The sequence below is a fragment of the Numenius arquata genome, chromosome 15 (genome assembly GCF_964106895.1).
Source record: "Numenius arquata chromosome 15, bNumArq3.hap1.1, whole genome shotgun sequence".
In the NCBI taxonomy this organism is placed as follows: Eukaryota; Metazoa; Chordata; class Aves; order Charadriiformes; family Scolopacidae; genus Numenius; species Numenius arquata.
Window position 1 is genome coordinate 1,432,139 of NC_133590.1, and position 19,928 is coordinate 1,452,066.

The window sequence follows — 19,928 nt, forward strand, 5'->3', positions numbered from 1 at the left end:
ATGGAGGCTGGCTCCCTGGTACGAGCAGTCTTTGATTTCTGCCCCAGCGTCTCTGAAGAGCTGCCCCTCTTTGTGGGAGATGTCATCGAGGTGTTGGCCGTGGTGGATGAGTTCTGGCTCCTTGGCAAAAAGGAAGGTGTCACAGGTAAGAGCTGGAAATGCCTGTACCTGGATCCATACATGTGACAGCTAAATGTCCACTCTATATGAGCGTATCTCCCCTTGGCCAGCGCTGTACCAGACCAGAATTGATTTACTGTATCTTTCGTGGAACTTCTGCTTGGGACTGAGGTGCAGGTTGCCCACCGCTGGTCTCCTGCCAGCTTTGTGTCAACTACTCAGACAGCTCATTTGTTGTTTTTTGAGAGAGATTAGTGGACTGTCAGTTCTCAAGGAGATGAGAGCTTCACAAAACTAGTTGCTCTGTCCTCTGTGATGAGACAGCCCATTTCCTGGCTAGTTTATGCGCTGACCCGCTGTGGCAGTGGAAGGGGAGAGAGGAAACAGATGCAATGAGGGTGGAAATGCATCCACATCCAAGTGACCTCGTCAGGTCAAGTCGGTGGGAGATGCAGCAACAGTCTGTGTGTCCCTCCAAGCCCTCTGACTCAGCCCCGCTTCCTCCTTTCCACTTTAAAGCATTTTCTTGCATAAGCTGCCATCAATATCTGGATGCCTGAAGTAGCGTGCAAGTCTCTCAAGCTTCTGGAGGGGTGTGAGAAACTTCTGAAGCAGCAAAATGCTCTTGGTGAAGCACTTAGAGTCTCATAGTCCCTATTTAAGCAGCTCTTTCTCATCTTAATACTGATGTTGAGAGGGTTTTTGAGCTCTCAGGGAGATGAAGACCAGGCCGCTTCAAAACCTGATCCTGACTCTATCTTCAGCATGAGAGTGGGACTGGAATTTCATCCCTGGCCATGGAGATGGGGCTGCTATTGCAGCAGCAGTCTGGGCTCTGCTAGCAGCCCCAAGCTGTCTCCTGGCTAAAACAAAGATGGACAGGAGCAAAGGTGGAGAGGAGGACTTCTGTCCTGTGCTCCGTGTGGCTGATAAATGGCATTGAGTGAACGCATGCCTGATCCTGCTTCTGAAGTCACTGGGAACAAGTTACTTTTGCAGAAATCACCAGTATCTACTTCACCACAGTTTTTTCTCCCAGCATAACTGGTGCACTTGTTCTCAACAAGATGAAGCTATTAAGGAATAATAAACAGATGTGTGTCACACCTCAAAGATAAAGAAACAGGCTGAAGTCAAACCAAATGGTTTTTAATGACCTTTAACACAAAACCCACTTGTGTTCCTGCTTTCCCTTGGAACAGCTGTTGTAATTTTCAGCCCAGTTTTCTAAGCTAAAGCTGTAAGGAATTGAAAATAGAATAGCTTTTGAATAGAAGCTGTGGAGGTGCTGCAGCCTACCAATAATAATAATAATACTCAGTACTTTGTGTTAATTGTTAATGTATGGAATAATGGAATAGTTAATGTAGCTCCATGACTTACTTCCTTTCTATCAGCATTAGGCTGTTTCCATGTACAGAGCAGGAAACTAACACATGGAAAAAGAGGTAGACTTGGTTAAAACTGTGAAGGAAGCCGCTGAGGCTGGCAGCCTGTGGGCTGCTGGTTGCACCTCAGGTTAATAACAGCAGATGCCAAACTGCCTAAACCCAGTGCAGAGTTCTACGTGTCTAGGATACGGTGTCTCCAGGTTTTATCGGAGAACACGGATGCCATATTGGGTCATCAAGAGTAAATACTGGAAGAACTATTAGCCCGTACTCCATCATATGTCCTTGCCACAAATTATAAAAGAGAGGGATGACATTTTTAGTGGCCTTTACCACGACCTGTGCTCCCAGGACTGAAATTAGTAGCTGAGTGGTATCTTGTGATGGCCAACAAGTTTGCACTGCCGCGTCTGTTCAACAGATGGGCATCCAGCAGTGGGTGCCACGGTGGAATAGGTGCACAGAGGTGACAGAGTGGGGAAGGTCCCCAGAGCCTTAGCAGCGCTGAAGCTGTGACAGAGCCTGTGAATCAGACATGGCCATCTGAAGTGCGGTTGCCTGACCTCTGCGCTGAGGCTGTGCAGGGGCCAAGCCTTACAGAGTGAGGAGCACCAGGTGGATGTGCCCAGTCACGAGGCACTGGTCTAGTGGTCCAGCACTACTGGATCTCTCAGTCCTCATCATGCCTCTGACTTGGGAAGCAAGCAATGAAAGCGGAGAAAACTTAGTTGCCAGAAACTCCATGCTGATGGCACAGTCCCAGTAATGAACACAGCCTGTTGGGTGTCTGGAGTGAGCCGAGGGCACAAAGCACAAAGCTTTTTGTTCTCTGTTCGCTCTTAAGCATTTAAAACCTCAGGAATTCCTGACTCCCAAACTTGTTCCTCTTCCACAATGCTATTGCAGCACCCTGGCTAGCTGGTTATTTTCCTTTAGCAAGAGCTTAATAGATCCCAAAATCTGGAAGAAGGTTGGAGGGAGTGGTGGTGGGCTACAGGAAAAATTCATTGCTGACAACTGCTTCTTATTTTAGGGCAGTTTCCTAGCAGCTTTGTGGAACCTGTGGATATTCCCCCTTTGAAGCAGGGAGAAAAACTGTTTGTTTGTACCAGTGACTTCACATCTCAAGAGCCAGGGAGCTTGTCACTGCAGAGAGGTAATCTCCATTCCCTTCCTTTGCTTTGCATCTCATAGCCCTCACCTGTCCTTCCAGAAGCATGTCCTTCCACAGCATCCTGCAGGAGAGACAGGGAAATTCCTCATGACTTGCGTCATGTCAAATCCACCATGAGCCTTTGGCCTTCTGCCACTCTGATACCAGTTTCTCATAATCTATCATTACTCTTGAAACTCCAAATATTGGAGTCATGTGATCATAGTAAGCTTACAGCTGCCTTTTAACAGCCCTCCAATCCTCAAATCTTAAAACTTGCATTTAGGAGAGAAATCAAAGCTTTGGTGCACGTTCGTGGCGTAGCAGCCAGAACTGTGTATTTTAGATATGTGCACAGAAGAGGCTGCCTACACTTCGTGCCTTCCCTCCATTCTGTGCTCCTGTGCTTTGCCAGCAGGCACTGTGCTCTGGGCAGAGTGTCAGACCTTTCCCACAGCCAGGAAGGACACGGGGAGGCAGGAATAAGAAGTGGGAAGCAGTCATGAGGGCAGTTTTGAACTGGTGTGTCTCATTCCCTGCAGGAGACCTGGTGATCCTGGGGGGGTCTCTCGCCTCCAGCTGGCTCCAGGGCCGAAGCAGCTGGGGTTCCAAGGGTTTTTTCCCCTCATCATGTGTACGGGAGCTGTGCCTTTCAGTTCGGAGCCGTCAGCTGTCCCAGGGTGCTCTCCTGGAGGTGCCTGCCTACTCACTGGGCCAAGCCCGGGCCCTGATGGACCTGTCTGCTCAGCTGGAGGAGGAACTGGACTTCAGGGAAGGGGATGTGATCAATATTGTTGGTGTCCCAGAGCCTGGCTGGTTCGAAGGCGAGCTCAGGGGCCACAGGGGCATCTTCCCAGAGGGCTTTGTGGAACTGCTTACTCCTCTGCGAGCACCAGGAACCTCGGTGGATTCAGAGCCCACAGGGACTTGTGACACCAATGGGACAGTGGAGATGCCCCCAAAGGAGGAGGAGGAAGAGCCAGGGAGCACCTATGGTGTGGCCCTCTATCAGTTTCAAGCCCTGGAGTCCAAGGAACTGGATTTTGATGTGGGTGATAAGATTCGGATCATAGGCGTTCTGGAGGATGGCTGGCTGGAAGGGGAGCTTAGGGGGAAACGTGGCATCTTTCCGCACAGATTTGTGAGGCTGGAAGCCTCTGAGCCTTGCAGGGAAAAGACGGGTGCTGGGGATCCCCAAGATGGAGGCAGCTATGGAGTCACTGTCCATCAAGACCTGGAAAGCACCCGCTCTGAAGCTCTTCCTTTGCCAGGGAAGGATGGCAGGGAAAAGAAGGATGACTTGGCTGCACACCCTGAGCCTGACACCATTTTGTCTCACACAGTGGGAAGAACAGAGGGTCATCTTGGCACAGATTCGAAACAGCATCAGGCCTTTCCTGGCACAGGACACCAAGGGCCACATCCCAAAGGCACAGCAGACTCCTTCCCCTTTGACCGCACAAAGACGGTCAATGGCCTTCTCCCTGCGGCTCAGCTGCTTCCCCAACAGAGCAACAGGCCTGGCCAAGCAGGTGAGTTGGAGCCTGGGGGAAGCGTTTCAGCCTCCCCAGGAAACTCAGAAACTCACACCCTGCCCGAGCGTGATGGAGACAGCACCACTGTGCCCCCGCAGGCTCCCTGCTCCCCCTCAGATCCTTGCAGGAGCCAAGCAATTTCTTCTGCTAACAGCTGGGCAGCATCCGAGCCCCAGGAGAGCCAAAGCGGTGTCCAAGACCTGGACGATTGGGTGGAGGGTCAGCAGGAGAAGTCCAAACCCTGTTCCTCCAGCTTGGGAAGTGCCCAGGACACATGGGCTGGGAGCTGGGGGGAATGTTGCCTGCTTTCAGCACAGGGGGACGGCTGCACAGACCTTGACTCCAAACTGACAGAGCAGCTGGCCCAGTTTGAGAAGAGTCTGTCAAGTACCGGTGCTGAGCAGGACAAGGTCTCCCGCCACTTCTCTATCTTGGACTACAGCTCTGAGAGGGACATTGTCCGTGGGTCTCCTGAGTGTGCCCCCCACGCCAGGCAGCCAGAGAGGAGGAAGGCCCTGAGGCCACCCCCTCCTCGGCCCAGCAGCCTTGCGACAACCCCTGTGCACATGCTGGGTGGCCAGGTGCCCAAAGGCAGGTCTCTGTCCTTCTCAGTCAAGCCCTCCCGGCCTGCACCCCGGCCTCCATCAAGCAACCAGCGGAAAAACGTGGCCCCTGCACAACTTCAGCCCAGCACCCAGGAGCAGCGGGTGGAGGAGGGACGTGAGGACTTGACACGGGCAGGATCAGCTTCCCCCTGCTCCATTCTGCTGACAAGGATCGGAGAGGTGGAGCGAGACCTGGAGGCTTATGGCAAGACCCGTGCTGAGCTAAGCCTGATGCTGGAGGAGCAGCAAGATGAGCTGATGAGAGCGGAGACCCTGGAAAACCTTGACTTCTGTGACTCCAACATTGAGAGCCTCAGCATGGAGCTGCAGGAGCTGAGAGGTGAGTCTACAGAGGCGTGGGATGTTGGTGCTTTGGGAGGACAGCTGGCTCCTGCTGCGTACAGGCACAGTTGGAGCCAGCAACCATGGAGTCTTTTATTTCCTTCTTTAATTTCTGATTTTGGTCATTTTGTAAGCGTTGTTGCAGTACAAATCGTTATGATTTTGCCTCGAAGAACCACAGTATCATTCTCTGGGCATCCCTCAGCCCTGGCCTTCTCCACCCCCTCTTCCTTCCAAGTCTTCCACCTCCTCTTCCAACCTCAGGGTATATCCAGGGCCCTCGTCTGATCCATTCCCAGCATGTCCTTGCTGTCAAGCAAAAACACAACTGGTGCAGGTTCAACCTCCCTGCCTCATCCCCCTCTAGGGAAGTGAGCAGCAGCTTCAGAGTGGCTTTGCTGGTAGTCCTGCAGTTGGGCTGTGAGTTGGTGGCTGTGGCATGACTGCCCTCAGCCTGGTGCGGCGCTGGGTTTCCTGCGGTTTCTGCTCTGGTGGCGATACAGATCTTTGGGGACTCGCCACTCAAATCAGAGGGGATGCACAGCGGGTTGCTGAGCCTGGCCTGAGAGTGGGGAGGGCTAGTGGGCAAAAAGTAAAGTCTGCCCCTGTGCTCCTGCCATCTGTGGAGTCTAGAATTTCAAGAGAGGAAAATGACGCTGTACTGTCGGTAACAGGAACAAAGAGCTTTAAATTGCAGTGTGTCAGTAGCCAAAAAGATTACTTTTGTCCTCGCAACCCCGAAAATTTACTCAGGGAGGAGAAATTTGTCATGTTTATATCAGCACATTTGGGCTCCAAAACCCAAAGATGCCATATAAAGATCAGGGCTGTTAATTACGTTATACTTGGTATTACAGTAGACAGAGTGGAAAGATGGGACCACGTACATCTCCCACAGTCCCTTCCCCAGCTTCTCCCGGGAGCTCTGACACTGGAGTTCTGTTATCCAAACCCACGATGTGCAGGAAACGTGGGCACTGCACGCGGGAGGTGGAGTGAAATGCCAGCTCCTGCCTGGGGATTACTCACTCTGACTTCATTGCCTCCGTCCTCCCACTGCTTAATCAGCACTGGGGAGCCCAGGCGCTTTGCTGCAGGATCATGGCTGATGCAGAGCATGTAGGAATGAAGGCTGATGTGGGTGCACCAGGGAAACCGGGTGACAAACAGCCTCCACACCAGAGGTGTGCAAGAAGGATGCTTGAAAGGAAGCTTGGAGGATTTACGGCTAGATTAAATAGCGTGAAGGTCGGAAGAGGAAAATTTAGGCTGGATCAAGGGAAATTTTCTTATGGGATAGATCTTTTTCTTATGGGAGAATGGGTTGAGGCACCATCCCTGGAGGGATTGAAAAGATGGGTTGACATAGTGCTTAGAGACATGGTTTAGTGATGGTTTTTATCAGAGTTAGGTTGATGGTTGGACTAGATGATCTTAAAGGTCCCTTCCAACCCAGACAATTCTATGATTCTATGATCTTGCTGGGAAATGTCTCCTGCTGTCCCAGTGCTTCCTGACAGAGGACCGGTCCTGCAGAACCTGTGCCCTGTTGATTGCTGGAACTGGAAGTTTTAGGCAGGATCTAACACACTATCCTGAGACATCCTACCTGTCAAGTTGTCCCCTTAGTAGTCCTAGGGAATTTTTTACTACTTGAAGAAACCTGAGAGTTTATAAGTAGTCACTCTGGTCCTGTGATAAAGATATGCCCTATCCAAGCTCTATTGCGTCCCTCTTTTAACATTTGAGTGCCTCCAGAGAGCGTGTCTCAGGCTTGCTAGCCCAGCTTCAGTGCAGCGGGCCAGGTCAGTAATGCGGTGTTGCCTTGGCTCAGCAAAATGTGTTTGCACCATGCCTCAGGCACGGGCTCTGCCTTGCCACTGGTGGGGGAACGTGGAGCATGCAGGAGGGAGGAAAGCTTTCACTAAGCATTGACCAGCAACCAGAGTAGGGCTGGTGTAGTCTTGGGGGAGCCCAGCCCCTTGGTGTGTACTGTGGGGAGCAGAAAGTATGTGGTTTTCTAAAATACGTGTTTAAAATCTGCAGTTTGTTTCTTTGATGCATCCTGTGTGCACACTGAGGGTTTCGCTGATCGCCAGGCTTGGGCAGGATTAGCGCTTGCCCTCCTGCAGTTGGAGTAGGAGGCTCCGTTGATTTTATTTTTGTCTTCTACCAGCTGGGAGCTTTGGCTGTGCATACCTCACAATGTTGCAAGAACCTGAGACGTGGATAACATCCATGGACTCTCTTGGTTTCTGTCTAGGGCATGTTGTCGTCATCTCTTGGTTTCTTATAGGAGCTCCTGCGTTTGCCATGGAAAACTGGGAATAAGTTGCGCCCTGCAGGGAGAGGCGTTACTGGAGTGCGCGTTTCTGTGGCCTCCTGGAAGCTTCTATTGTGTGTTAGCACTGGGGTCCTTAACCCAGATAGTTCCTTTAAGCCTGTTCCAGTTGGTGGGGAGACCAGCCGTTGGCCCTGGAGCTGTGGCTGCGTGGCACCGCGTAGGCACTGCTGAGGGGTGCGTGACTGCACAGGGAGCTGCTCAGCTCCTGCTCATCCCAGGACCCATGGGTGAGGGCTGGGAAAAGGATGGGCTCAGCATCAGCTTTAAGCCAGGGGCAGCCTGAAGGCCTCAGTTTCCCCCAGCGGGGTGTGGAGCTCAGCTAGACCACAGCGTTTAGCCTCCGTGCCGGCGGGAGTTTGAAGGCAGAGATCTGGTATCCCATCGCTGGTCTGTGGCTTCCCACGGTCTCACACACATTTTGTTTCCCTTCCCTGCGGACGCTGGTCTTGGGGCAGGGCCTCCACATGCTCCAGTGCCCTCCTTTTCCCTGCCCCTGAGCCGCCTGGCCTGCGGAGAGGCTTTGGCAAAGCGGCGGAGCTGGTTTGGGCAGTGAGAGGCGGCCCAGCCCCAGCCTGCCTCCTCGGGGCTGGTTACTGATTACTCTGGGCAGCAGGTGGAGGAGGCCGGGGCTGGCAGCCATTGGGCCCGCGCCTCTTCGTACCCTCACCGGCTGGTTTCAGGAAGCAACGCCTGGGTTTCACTCGGGACGGGAGCGCTGGAGCGGAGCGGAGCAGAGGAACGGCGTCAGCCCGGGCTTGGGCTCGGGGAGCAGGTCGTCGGCACCCCTGCCGCACTCCGGCAGGACTATGTGCACTTACCCTGGGACGAAACACGGCGTGGAGGATCCGAGGCAGGAGCCGCAGCTCCTGGGCTGGGAATATGAGGACTGCTGTGCTGCGCAGAGAGAGGACATGGCTGGGGTGGCTGCGCTGCGTGGTGAGGCTCACTGCAGTGACAGACCCAGGGCAAACGGGCAGTACCCAGGCTGCCGGAGGGCAGACGGCGGCTGGGACGACTATAGGAGAGGGGAGAGCATCTCCATGGACCGACGGAGCATGAATGGAGACTGTGGAGGTTTTTGGAAGGAAGATATCCAGTATGCGGACTGCAGGAGAGCAGACAGTGCTTGGGAAGGCAAAAGCCAGGATACAGAGGGTAGAAACTATAAAGTGTGTGAGAGGGAAGGCGTTAAATACAGAGACTGCAGTTCTGAGATAAGAGAAGGGCGGTACAGAGAGGACAGAGTACCTGGGCAGTATAGGGAGGGGGGAAAACAGTATGGAGAGGATAGAGGCCTTCGAGACTATAGGGAAGAGGGAAGGTGGTATCAGGAGGACAGAGCTCGTAGGGACCACAGTGAGGGTGAAAGACATTATGGGGAAAAGGAAAGGTGGTATAGGCAGGAGAGGGACTCTGGGGAGTATAGGGAGGGAAGAAGGCAATATAGACAGGATGGAGGCAATCAAGTATATAGGGAAGGGGAAAAGCATTATAGAGAGGATGGAGGGTCTGGGGCATATAGACAGCAGGAAAGGCGATATTCAGGTGTCAGGGACCAAGAAGACAGTAGTGTGAGCCTGGGGTCAGGCACCTGCTACACACAGTCTAAGACGCGGGACGTGGACTGTGATGGCCATGGGGAGCTGGAAGGAGCAGCCCCAGGGCCCACGATGGCAGCCAGGAGCAACGGTGGAACAGAGCGGGCGAGGGTACGCACAGGCCGGCCAGACTGGAGCCAGCTCTGGGAGCCAGAGGCCGAGGAAGCAAACCGAGTGAGCTCTGTGCTGCAGAGAAACAGCTTCTACAGACGGACGGCTCCCAGCACCCTGCGGCACTCCGAGTTTGTGCAGACCAGGAAGGAGAAGCGAGGTACGCAGGGAAACGCGGGCAGTTGCTTTCGGTGTGCCTTCATCCTGCCCTGGCACCGGGGCAGCCCCAGGACTCTGGCACAGGCGGGTGGCCAGCACGGCTGGGCTCTTGTGGGAAACCCTGGAGCTTGCTGAAACGGGCACCAGCATCCGTACAGTCACCTGCATGTCCTCCAAGGGCCCGCTCTTGCAGAGGCCCAGGTGGGAGGGAAGCCCGGGTGGCACAGGCCCATGGCTCACTGTTGTCCTTTCGGTCATTCTTCCATCTGTGCCCCGAGTGCTTTGGGTACACCTTGCATCCTGTGGCCCTGCTTTGTCTGCTCTCTCAAGGCTCCAAGGAGCCTCATGGGGGAAAGGGTGAGGTGCTGGGGTTATTCCCACTGCCTGTTTTACGTTTATAACCCATCGTGAACAGATTCTGTGTGTAGGAACCAAATCCTGACCCTGCAGAGAGCGTCGGCTGTTTCTAGGCAGCACAAAGCAGAAAATAGGGGAAGTTGTAGCACTCGGATGTACACAGAGGGCAAGTACTTGATTACACATGGACAGGACACCAGGGCATCTCCATGCTGGGGAGCTGTCGCAGACAAGAAGGGTTATCTCCTGCATTGCCAGCCCCTCAGTACCGCAGTCGTCCCTTGCCCGTGCTACAGCAGTTGCGTGCCCTGTGTCCTGGGTCCCCAAGCCATCCCAGGGTCTCCAGTCCCATCAGCTGGCACCTGGAGCTGGAGAGATGGCAAAGCTGGAGGGCTCAGGCTGTCTTCACGTGGGCAGAATTGTCCCGTTGACACCACAGCTGGGACGTTTTGGCTGCAGACAGCTTGGTTGGGCTTAGCTCGTTGTTGCAAGGATATTAGCGTGTGTTGGGGAGGAGGAAGCAAAGTGGTAGGGTCTGGGCAGAGGGAGTGAAAGAGCACTTCTTGGTGGACTGGCCTCCCCATTGGGCAGCCATGTGCCTGAAAACCTGGCTGCTTCTGCGCCCTTCCTGCCAGCATGTCTTGGGCACGTGTGTGAACTCTCCATGAAGGGGGGTTGAAGCGCCGAGGAAAAGAGCATCGCAGTGCAGCGGCCAGAGAGGTGGCAGAGCTGGAGGCTGTGGCTGCCCGTCAGCTTAAACAGTATGAAATCTGTCCTCCGGAGGTATTTGTTTAAGCAGGCTCCGCCGGCTGCATTTCTGCACTGTCTGCCGCCCTGACAGGGTGGGACTTTGCTCAGCCGTGTCCCCAGGGAGAGGGAAGGGAGAGGCTTTGCAGTGCCAGGACGTCCAAAGGGCAGCGGAGGAGCTAGGAGGAGCCGGGAGCCGAGTGGGGAGGGAAACAGGCCCATAAAGCCTCAGGAGGCTGGAGCAGCGCTGGCTTGGCCAGCTTGTGCAAGAGGAGGGGGGACGGGCTGTGACGGCGGGCGAGAGCCCGTGCTCATCCGACGTTAAATGAGGCGCTGCCTACACCCGTGCTTGTGCTGGGAGAGGGTGTTGGGTGTTTTTTCCCGGCTGTGGCAGGCTCAGGGGTGCAGAAGCGGCTGTGGGAGATGCGGGGCAGTGTGCCCTCGCCATCAGGGCTGGTGTCCTGCTGCAGCAAAGGAGAGAGGAGGACTCCAAGTGTTTTGAAGCATTGTCCGTCCTGTGGCCTGTTTCTGGCTGCAATTCCCTGTTACGCTTCTCCTCCTGCCCTGCCGGGGCACAGTGCTGCACCAGCAAGAGCCCTCCTGGGCATATATGCTTTGCTGCTGCAGCTGCCTCAATGTAAGACCTTTCCAGCACCCGGGAGCCTCCTGAGGAGCCCTACCATCGCGCTTGGCAGCAGACACCCTCCTGCCCAGCTGGCAGGAAAAAGTCGACTCTGTTTTTCCCTCTGTGGGTGTTCCAGGTAACTTATCTAATGCTGTCTACTTCTCTCCCACGTTCCTCCTCCTGTCCACAGAGTAACAGAATTTAGAACTTGAAAGCCCCAGTAGAGCTGACATGGCCTGATCTTTTCTATGAGCAGGGTTATTACACTTGTGACAGATTTCTCTGCGGTGCAGCCCAGTGATGGCTACTTGGTTAGAGCATCTTTGGGATGAGACTCGGATGTGTCTGCCTGCCACATCAACAGAAGGAGAACCCGCCTGTCATAGCTTTGCTGCTTAGTCACCATCACTCTTAAAGGTTTTGCATGCTAATGTATTGCATTTCATCTCTGAACCTCAGCCTTTTTCTGCTAAATTAGAGCTTTTTAGTTGATGGATTTTCTTCTGAGGCAGGTACTGCAATTAAGTAATTTTTCAGTCTTCAGTTCCTTGTAGTGAATAGAGTCTTAAAATACTCATGGCAAAGACTCACAGGAGTACCTTGCAGTGCTTATTCTTTCAGGTGCTCGCTCATTTTTCGGTTCTGACTCTTTTAAAATAGTGGACTTCAGAGCTGCATGAAGTATTCCAGGAGGGTGTGAGCACCTTGCTGCGCTCCTCTGCCCTTGTCCAAGGACCCCAATCTGCCCCTGCAGCGCTCGGAGAACTGCAGAGTTTTGGCCAACCAAGCAGAAGCATCACTCCCCAGAGCAGAGTCCTGCGTGTGGCTGTGATTCTTGTCCCCATTAATACATTAATGCACTTGTCTGCATTATGGTTTGAGTAATTCCATCTCATTCAGGATGCTTTGGGTCACCCAGTGACTTGTACACCTCATCTTTATTTGCGATCCTGTTGAATTGGTGTTCAGTTCTGTACATGACAGCAGTGATTTTTCCATTTACTTTAAAACTATTATATAGTATCAACTCTAAATACAGTCCCTGGACAACCTGATTAGGAATGCCCTCTTTTCTGGATATTCTCCACTGGCAATGCGTTTTTGGGGTACCAGTTAGCAAGGTCTTATTTTTGCTTTTTAGATGTCAAGAAATAGAATATTTATTGTATAATTCTGCCTTTTCCCCAAACTTACCAAAATTTTACTGTCTCTGCTTACTTGTGGGATCGTGGTTTCTTTCATCCTGGATGGAAATAAAAGTCTATTATAAAGTAGCATTCTATTTCCTCAGTTAAAAGAATGAAAATTGGATTCTTAATTCTACCATCCATTAATTTTTCTTTATATCTTTCTTTTCTCATTTTTCTGTGCTTCAGAGTTCCTGGTGTGTCTGTTGTCTATTATCTGGTTTTCTATAGTCATTAATTTATTTGTATTTGCTGCCTTTATTGAAGCACAGACCCAGGACAGATTTTTCACCAATATTGTTCTCTTGATTGCATAACTATGTTTTTTGGATTATCTATTTAAAACATCCTTTTAAAGAACTTCCAGCTTCCATTCTTTTTTCCGTCAGTGCGTTTGCTCACACTTTTGTTAATGCTTTGCCCCAGCTTTAGAAGGTTAGCTCTTTGTACACCATCATACCGCTTCACTTTTTTCTGCATCACAGGTTGGGACCATGCTGCGTTCATACCGAATGCAGGGGGGCTGTGTTCATGTCTGGACAACCACAGGCTGTTTGGGGCGATGGTTCTAATCTTAACCCTGGCACAGAGACGTCCCTACCAAGCAGGGTCTGCATCAAACACAGAATCACAGAATGATACGGGGTTGGAAGGGACCTCTGGAGATCATCCAGTCCAACCACCTGCCAAAGCAGGTCCACCCACAGCCGGTCCCACAGGAACGTGTCCAGGCGGGTTTGAATGTCTCCAGAGAAGGAGACTCCACCACCTCTCTGGGCAGCCTCTTCCAGGGCTCTGCCACCCTCACAGGAAAGAAGTTCCTCCTCCTCATGTTTAGGTGGAACTTCTTATGTTCAAGTTTGTGCCCGTTCCCTCTTGTCCTGTCCCTGGGCACCACTGAAAAAAGACTGGCCCCATCCTCTTGACACCCACGTATTTATAGGCGTTGATTAGATCCCCCCTCAGTCTTCTCTTCTCCAGACTAAAAAGACCCAAGTCCCTCAGCTTTTCCTTATAAGAGAGATGTTCTAGTCCCCTCATCATCTTTGTAGCCCTCTGCTGTGCCCTCTCCAGCAGTTCCCTGTCCTTCTGGAACTGGGCAGCCCAGAACTGGACCCAGTGCTCCAGATGGGGCCTCCCCAGGGCAGAGCAGAGGGGGAGGATGACCTCCCTCCTCCTGCTGGTCACACTCTTCCTGATGCACCCCAGGATGCCATTGGTCTTCTTGGCCACAAGGGCACATTGCTGGCTCATGGGCATCCTATTGTCCAGCAGGACTCCCAGATCTTTTTCCTCAGAGCTGCTCTCCAGCAGGTCACCCCCAACCTGTGCTGGTGCAGGGGGTTATTCCTCCCCAGGGGCAGCACCCTACACTTGCCCTTGTTGAATTTCATTAGGTTCCTCTCTGCCCAGTTCTCCAGCCTCTCCAGGTCTCACTGTATGGCACCACACATCTTTGAGTCATCAAGCTGTTCCAGTGGCCTTGAAGAAGTGTCCCCATTCTGTTCCTGTTCAGCTCATTTTTAAGCTTTGTCTGGATTTATCTCCTGCTGCATGGTCTCAGGACTCTGCCAAGGCTGAATTCACTTCTGTAGGCTGAAGTCCTCTTTTGCTATGACACCTCTCTGCTGCACCCGCTGCCTCCTCCTAAGGAGCAGTGAGACACTGAGTATATCCAGTCTGTTGCTTTTGGAGCAGTGGATATATTCTGTTACAGGCTTATTACCGATGTCCAGAGGAAGAGTTTTCACCCTGGCCAGATCCTGCTCCTGGCAGCGAGTTTAGCCTTTCGCTCAGATTAATTATTCCCTGCCCTAGTTTCATTCCCTCTCTTCTCATGGCAGGCAGTGGCTCCTCCCCTCCCAGCATCCACATACTTCGAATATTTGCAGCTGGTTTGTTTTGTCCTGAGTCACTGCTTGACTCACTGAGCTGTGAGCCTGGGGCTGGGCTCACGTCCCAGGTGGCTGCAGCTCCCATCGGAGATTCCCACTTACCCAGCCGGTGCAAGCGGTTGTCCTCAGTGCTGGTGGGCAGCACGTCCCTCTTCAGATGGCGTTAGCAGCCTGGGCGCCCTGCGAGGCCGTGCCGTGCTGCGGGGGATGCTGGCAGGTGAGCCCCGACAAGGGGGAGTTGGGGGGCAATGCAGCCCTTTGGGGGAGCCCCCGGTCCCATGCACAATGGGCATGCGTAGCGTTGGATCTGGTTTCCATGGGTCAACTTTGCTTCCAGAGTGGGGCAGGGAGAAAACCTCCAGTTGTGTGTGTGCTCCCGCTAGGAGGTTGAGTAATAAGAATTAGAAGTTTTTGTTAATTGGAAGAAAGTTGGTGAAAGGGGTATTTCTGAGACGAGTGGGATGAGCCATGCGATTGCAATATTAAATGATGGCCTCCGCAGGAAGAGCAGAGGTGGGAGCGTGCTCCATCTTGACACCTCACTGCCAGGGGCTGGGTTACGAGCCAGTATTAAATCTCCCGTGCGCCAGCAGGCAAACTGGCAAAGCTCAGAAGCAGGCGCTCCTGGGAGGCTGTCGCAGACATCAGACCAATCTGGAAAACCAAGGACTTGTCGCAAATATGCCAAAGGGGATAGAGAAAACAATTTAGGTAGAGGGTTTAATTTAGAGATGGCAGAGCTCGCGCCACCTACAAGAGAATAAATTTTGAGTCTTTGAAAACTGTGATTGAGAATATTGTTTTGGGAAGTGTATTTCTGAATGCCCGTTTGGCATCCGTGTTGTGGCTAAACACAAATGTGTCACTGGATTGGAATTTGGTGGCTTCATTAGAATACCAGTCGCATTCCTGCAGGCTAACGGAGCCAGTTCCAGCTGTGGTGTATGGCTTTCCCTTCCAAAGCTGATGGGCGTGATGACTCAGATTGAAAGGTAACATTTAAATAGAAAATTTGTGAAGTAAAATGGAGGTCTGTTTAAAAAGCATTTACTGGATGACCAAAACCCACAGCTGTGAAATGAGTGGGTTTAGTTAAATGCTTAATAAGCCTCATTTAGAGAAAGCTGCTGTTAGACATACAAGAATGTGTGACAAACAGGAAAAAAGAAATTGATGGAAATCAGCAGTGATGGTATCAAATACAAAAAGTGAGAGTTTTTAAATGTCAGACACAAATCCTAAGTATTATACATATTGGTCAGATAAAAGAGCCAAATATTTTAAAACAAATTCTGTCTGAGTTTTTTGAACTGCGAGTGTTTCAACAGAGTCAGGATGACTTGTGAGTTCACTGGTGAAGGAGGATGCTGGACTTGTGATAAAACAGCAAGAATCCTAAGAGACTTGGCTGCAGCGTAGTCTTGTTTTTAAACAAATCTTGACATATTCAGAAAGAGCAAGAAGGCCAGAGGAGAATTAATTTGTATGAGTTGTCAAAATACTGCAAATACTGATGTGGTGTAAGCGGGTAGAACTGGTGGCCAGCATCCTGCCAGGTCAAGCAAGGTGAGCTGAGCTGGTGACTACTAAGGGCTTAAAACCTGTGCAGGTAAGGTTTTAATTTTCCTTCCGCGGGCTGGGGTTTGAGTGTCAGGGAGCTGGCAATCCCACGGGTGTCAGTGGAATCCTGGCCGCAGGGCACGCTCTGAAGTGGCCTGACCTAGATTTCCCTGCCTGGGATTTGCTTGGTGGAGCGTGGGGAGCTGCTCTGGGAATGCCCGGCTCCCTTCTGGTGGGCTGGAGCCAGACACATCGTGTGGCTGCAATTTAGCTCTGGCTAAAGCTGGGAGCACAGCAGGGTGGTTTGGTGGTACGGTTAAACTCCTGAGATGTCCTGTCTAAAGCTTCATTTGGTGGCATTTTGCCTGGGGATAAATGCAAAATCCTAATCTTTGACGCAGCTGGTGAGGGGTCTGGAGAATAAGTCTGATGAGGAGAGGCTGAGGGAGCTGGGGGGGTTCAGCCTGGAGAAAAGGAGGCTGAGGGGAGACCCCATCGCTCTCTACAACTCCCTGAAAGGAGGGTGTAGCCGGGGGGGGGGGGTCGGTCTCTGCTCCCAAGGAACAGGCGATGGGACAAGAGGAAATGGCCTCAAGTTGCACCAGGGGAGGTTCAGGTTGGATATTAGGAACAATTATTACAAGGAAAGGGTTTTTAAGCCTTGGAATGGGCTGCCCAGGGAAGTGGTTGAGGCACCATCCCTGGAGGGATTGAGAAGCCGGGTTGCCATAGTGCTTAGAGACATGGGTTAGTGATGGTGTTTATCAGTTAGGTTGATGGTTGGACTAGATGATCTCAAAGGTCCCTTCCAACCCAGACAATTCTAGGATTCTATAGTTCTATAACCAAGGCAAATGTACTCTTTTCCATTTGTCTTCCCAAATGCTACTTCATGGCTCATTTCTGGCCATTGTTCTGGCTGGTCTTCATTTTCCAGATTCCTCCCCGGCCACCCCATGCTGCAGTGTCGGCTCCTGCCCCCACCTCCTCTGTCTCACACACCTGCTTGCATTGCAAATGAACACCTTCCTGCTTCTGCCAGGTTCCCTTCCCACTTCAGCAAAATAAATGCCATTCCTTAAAAAAATATATATATACATATATCCTTCTATAAAATAACTCATTTGTTGTTACTTTCATAACTCTTTGAGCTGCAGAGACCTGCTGACTGTATTACCTTGGTGTTTCTTTGCCCCTGCTGTAGGTTTTTCTGTCTCTTGTCCTGTTGAGGCTCCCAAGCGCTGTGTCCGGGGTGGGATATCCCAGCTGGGTGTTTGCAGAGTACCTTGCACAGCAAGGCCTGGGCTGCCACCGAGGCTTTGCAGATGCTGTGAAAACTCAAACAACGAATGCTAAACCCAGCAGCTGCTCCCAGGCCCTCCGTGCGAACCCTGCTGTGTTTGAGTTGATAAAGTCGATCATTGGGAACTTACCTGACGGGGAGCCAAGGCAGATGTTGACTCAGCTGAAATCAGCCCTTTCCCCTGTGCAGGGTGGCTGGCTGTGACAGGCGTAGCTTTAAGGATACTTCCCAGCAGGAGTCAGCAAAGCTTGCTCTTCCCAATAATTGCTTACTAAATGTAGTGCTGGTCGTGCCGCTGAATTGTCCTCCACAGAGCTGGCCCTTTTGGCTCTCCCCAGGTTCTCCCTCGGGAGAGCCGAGGCAGGGCAGCAGAGACGGGTATCTTCCCTCCCGTCTCAAGGGCATCTCTTGAGCAGGGTTCCAGCTGGGTTTCCCGTTTGCCGCAGTTGGGGAGATGCCTGGGGCTGATTTTGAAGTTGCTCTTTCTGCAAGAGGCTCATCAGATCATCCTCAGCCCAGGCAGCTGAGAGAAGTTGCTGTTTGATGCCGATGCTGCTGGTTTCTGTTTGTTACTGCTGCTCTGAACGGGGAGGGCTGCCGTGGTTTCAGCTAGTTGCGGGCTGAGTCCGTCTCTCACCTCAGCCATGTTTCTTTTCTTTCCTGGGTGTTTCGGTGCAAAAAATCCCCAGCCTGGCAGAGCACGATGCTTGGGCTGAAGCTGCAATTTCACAGACTCCCAGAATGATACGGGGTTGGAAGGGACCTCTGGAGATCATCCAGTCCAACCCCCTGCCAAAGCAGGTCCACCCACAGCAGGTCCCACAGGAATGTGTCCAGGCGGGTTTGGAATGTCTCCAGAGAAGGAGACTCCACCACCTCTCTGGGCAGCCTGTTCCGGGGCTCTGCCACCCTCACAGGAAAGAAGTTCCTCCTCCTCATGTTTAGGTGGAACTTCTTATGTTCAAGTTTGTGCCCGTTCCCTCTTGTCCTGAATTTCCCATCCCAGGCTTCACGCTGCCGCTGGCGACTGCCGTCACCCGGCGAGGCGAGGCTGGGGGCTGCCTGCGGGCGGGCAGGGGCTGCGTGGAGCCTGGGCAGAGGTGGCAGGGAGCTGGAGGGGGCTCTTGGGGCTGTGAATGGTGGGTGCTGGGGTACCAGGGTAGGTGACAAGCCCTAGCCGAGTGTCCCCAGGAGCCCCCCAGGCTGAGCCGCTGTTGCCTGAGGCTGTAACCAGGGAGGTCAGGGGGGTGGAGAGCGGGAATCCTGCAAAAACGTTTTTGCGAATGTCTGAGCTGGGGCATGTCCCCAACTCCCATAAAATCCCAGTGAGGGAGAGCAGCGGTGGGTCCGTGGGAGGTGGCCGGAGCGGAGGGGCGTTTGTTAAAACAGCAGTTGGCCTTAAATCCAGTTCCTGAGGTGGGCTGGGCGGCTGCAAGGGGCGCGGGGGCCTTGGTTCCACAAAGCAGCTGTAACACGGGGGAGACCTGAGTGTTTGTGGGCCAGACCCTGCCCCAGAGGAGCGGACCGGGCCGGAGCTGGAGGGGTCTCTCCTGGACTGGGGGAGGGAGGAGACGAGGGGCCTTTGCGGTGCCGAGGGCAGACGCCTTCAGAGGCAGGCGGGCGGGGTAGGAGGCGGCCGAGGCCCGGGTCTCTGCTGAGGGATAAAATGTCCGGATGAACACCGGAGGGGGCTGGGCCGGCCTTGGGAGCGGCAGGTGGGACAGAAAACCAGGAGGAAAACCGGCGTCCGGGGACCCGGGGCAGGGAAGAGGAGGGCGGGCAGCTTCCCGGTTCCCCCCGGGCCCTGCAGGCAGGGCGGCCATGGCTGTGCTGGGCACCCCGGCACCCACTGGTAGGGCCAGGGGGCTGCGGGGCGGGGGACCCGGGGAACAGGCAGGTCCCTGGGCTGTGCTGGGAGCCTGGGGGGGGCTCCCCACCCCGGGGCCGCCCGCCGTGGCAGCGTGGCCGCCCAAGGGGTGCAGCTGGCCACCACGGGCCTCGGGGGTGCCCATCCTGGCCCTGGAGGCCACTGCCGCCCCAGCCTTCCCGGCCCTGCCTGGCGTTGCTTGCCGAGGTCCAGCTCCAGGCTTTGCCGCCAGCAGCCCCATTGTGAGTGCCCCAGGCCTCTTCGGCCATTCAGATGGAAATGCCCCGGGGCTGGAGAACGGAGCCCCTGTTCCCAGCCTGAGGGGAGGGGGCGGCCGCCATTGCTTGTGGGCGAGGAGGGGAGCGGGACTCCTCTTCCGTCTGCTCGGCCCCACGGAGTTTCCTGGGGCGGCAGAGACGGGTCTGGACCCGGGCGGCATCAGGGGGGACGGTCTGGAGCAGGTTTGTGCTGCTTGGTGCCTGCTGCCCTGGTGCTGGGGGCATTGCAGCATTACTGGTGCTGCGAGGGCAGGCTGTGGGAGCAAACTGGGGCTCCCTGCTGGCCTGGGAGTGCCAGGAGTGGCCTTTCTGGAAGGCTTCTTGGGTGGACAGTCTTGCTCTCTAACAGTCACATTTGGCAGTCTTGCATGTGGCATGGTTTAGGTGCTCCTTGTCTCCTGCCCTTGCATCCTTGTTGGAGGATGCTGATCTTGCTTGTCTGTCTTGGCAGAGATGACTCTCCTGTCCTCCCAGACACCGTCCCTGGAGACATCCTCGGCTGCCACTGAGAGCCCAGAGCAAAGGATGCTGGAGAAGAGGTCCAAGGTTATTGAAGAACTGCTCCAGACAGAGCGGGACTATATCAGAGACCTGGAGATGTGCGTGGAGAGGATCATGGTGCCCCTGCAGCAGGCACAGGTAGGACCAGGGGGGCAGGCTATAGCGCAGCACTAGCGGGATGGGGTGAGGATACTGAGTCCACTTTGTTCATGGAGGTGGCCAAGCAGCAGCATGGGAACCCACAGAGGAA

The 19,928-nt window shown here is 53.6% G+C and overlaps 1 protein-coding gene across 1 annotated transcript in view; it reads left to right on the plus strand.

The window, feature by feature from the left end:
* Positions 1-19,928, plus strand: part of DNMBP (dynamin binding protein) — a 28,530-nt gene continuing 8,602 nt past the window's right edge. Inside the window, exons 1-4 of the mRNA XM_074158966.1 lie at positions 1-145; positions 2,545-2,667; positions 3,207-5,144; positions 19,629-19,816. Coding sequence (XP_074015067.1) covers positions 1-145; positions 2,545-2,667; positions 3,207-5,144; positions 19,629-19,816 — 2,394 coding nt within the window. The remainder of the gene's footprint in view (positions 146-2,544; positions 2,668-3,206; positions 5,145-19,628; positions 19,817-19,928) is intronic.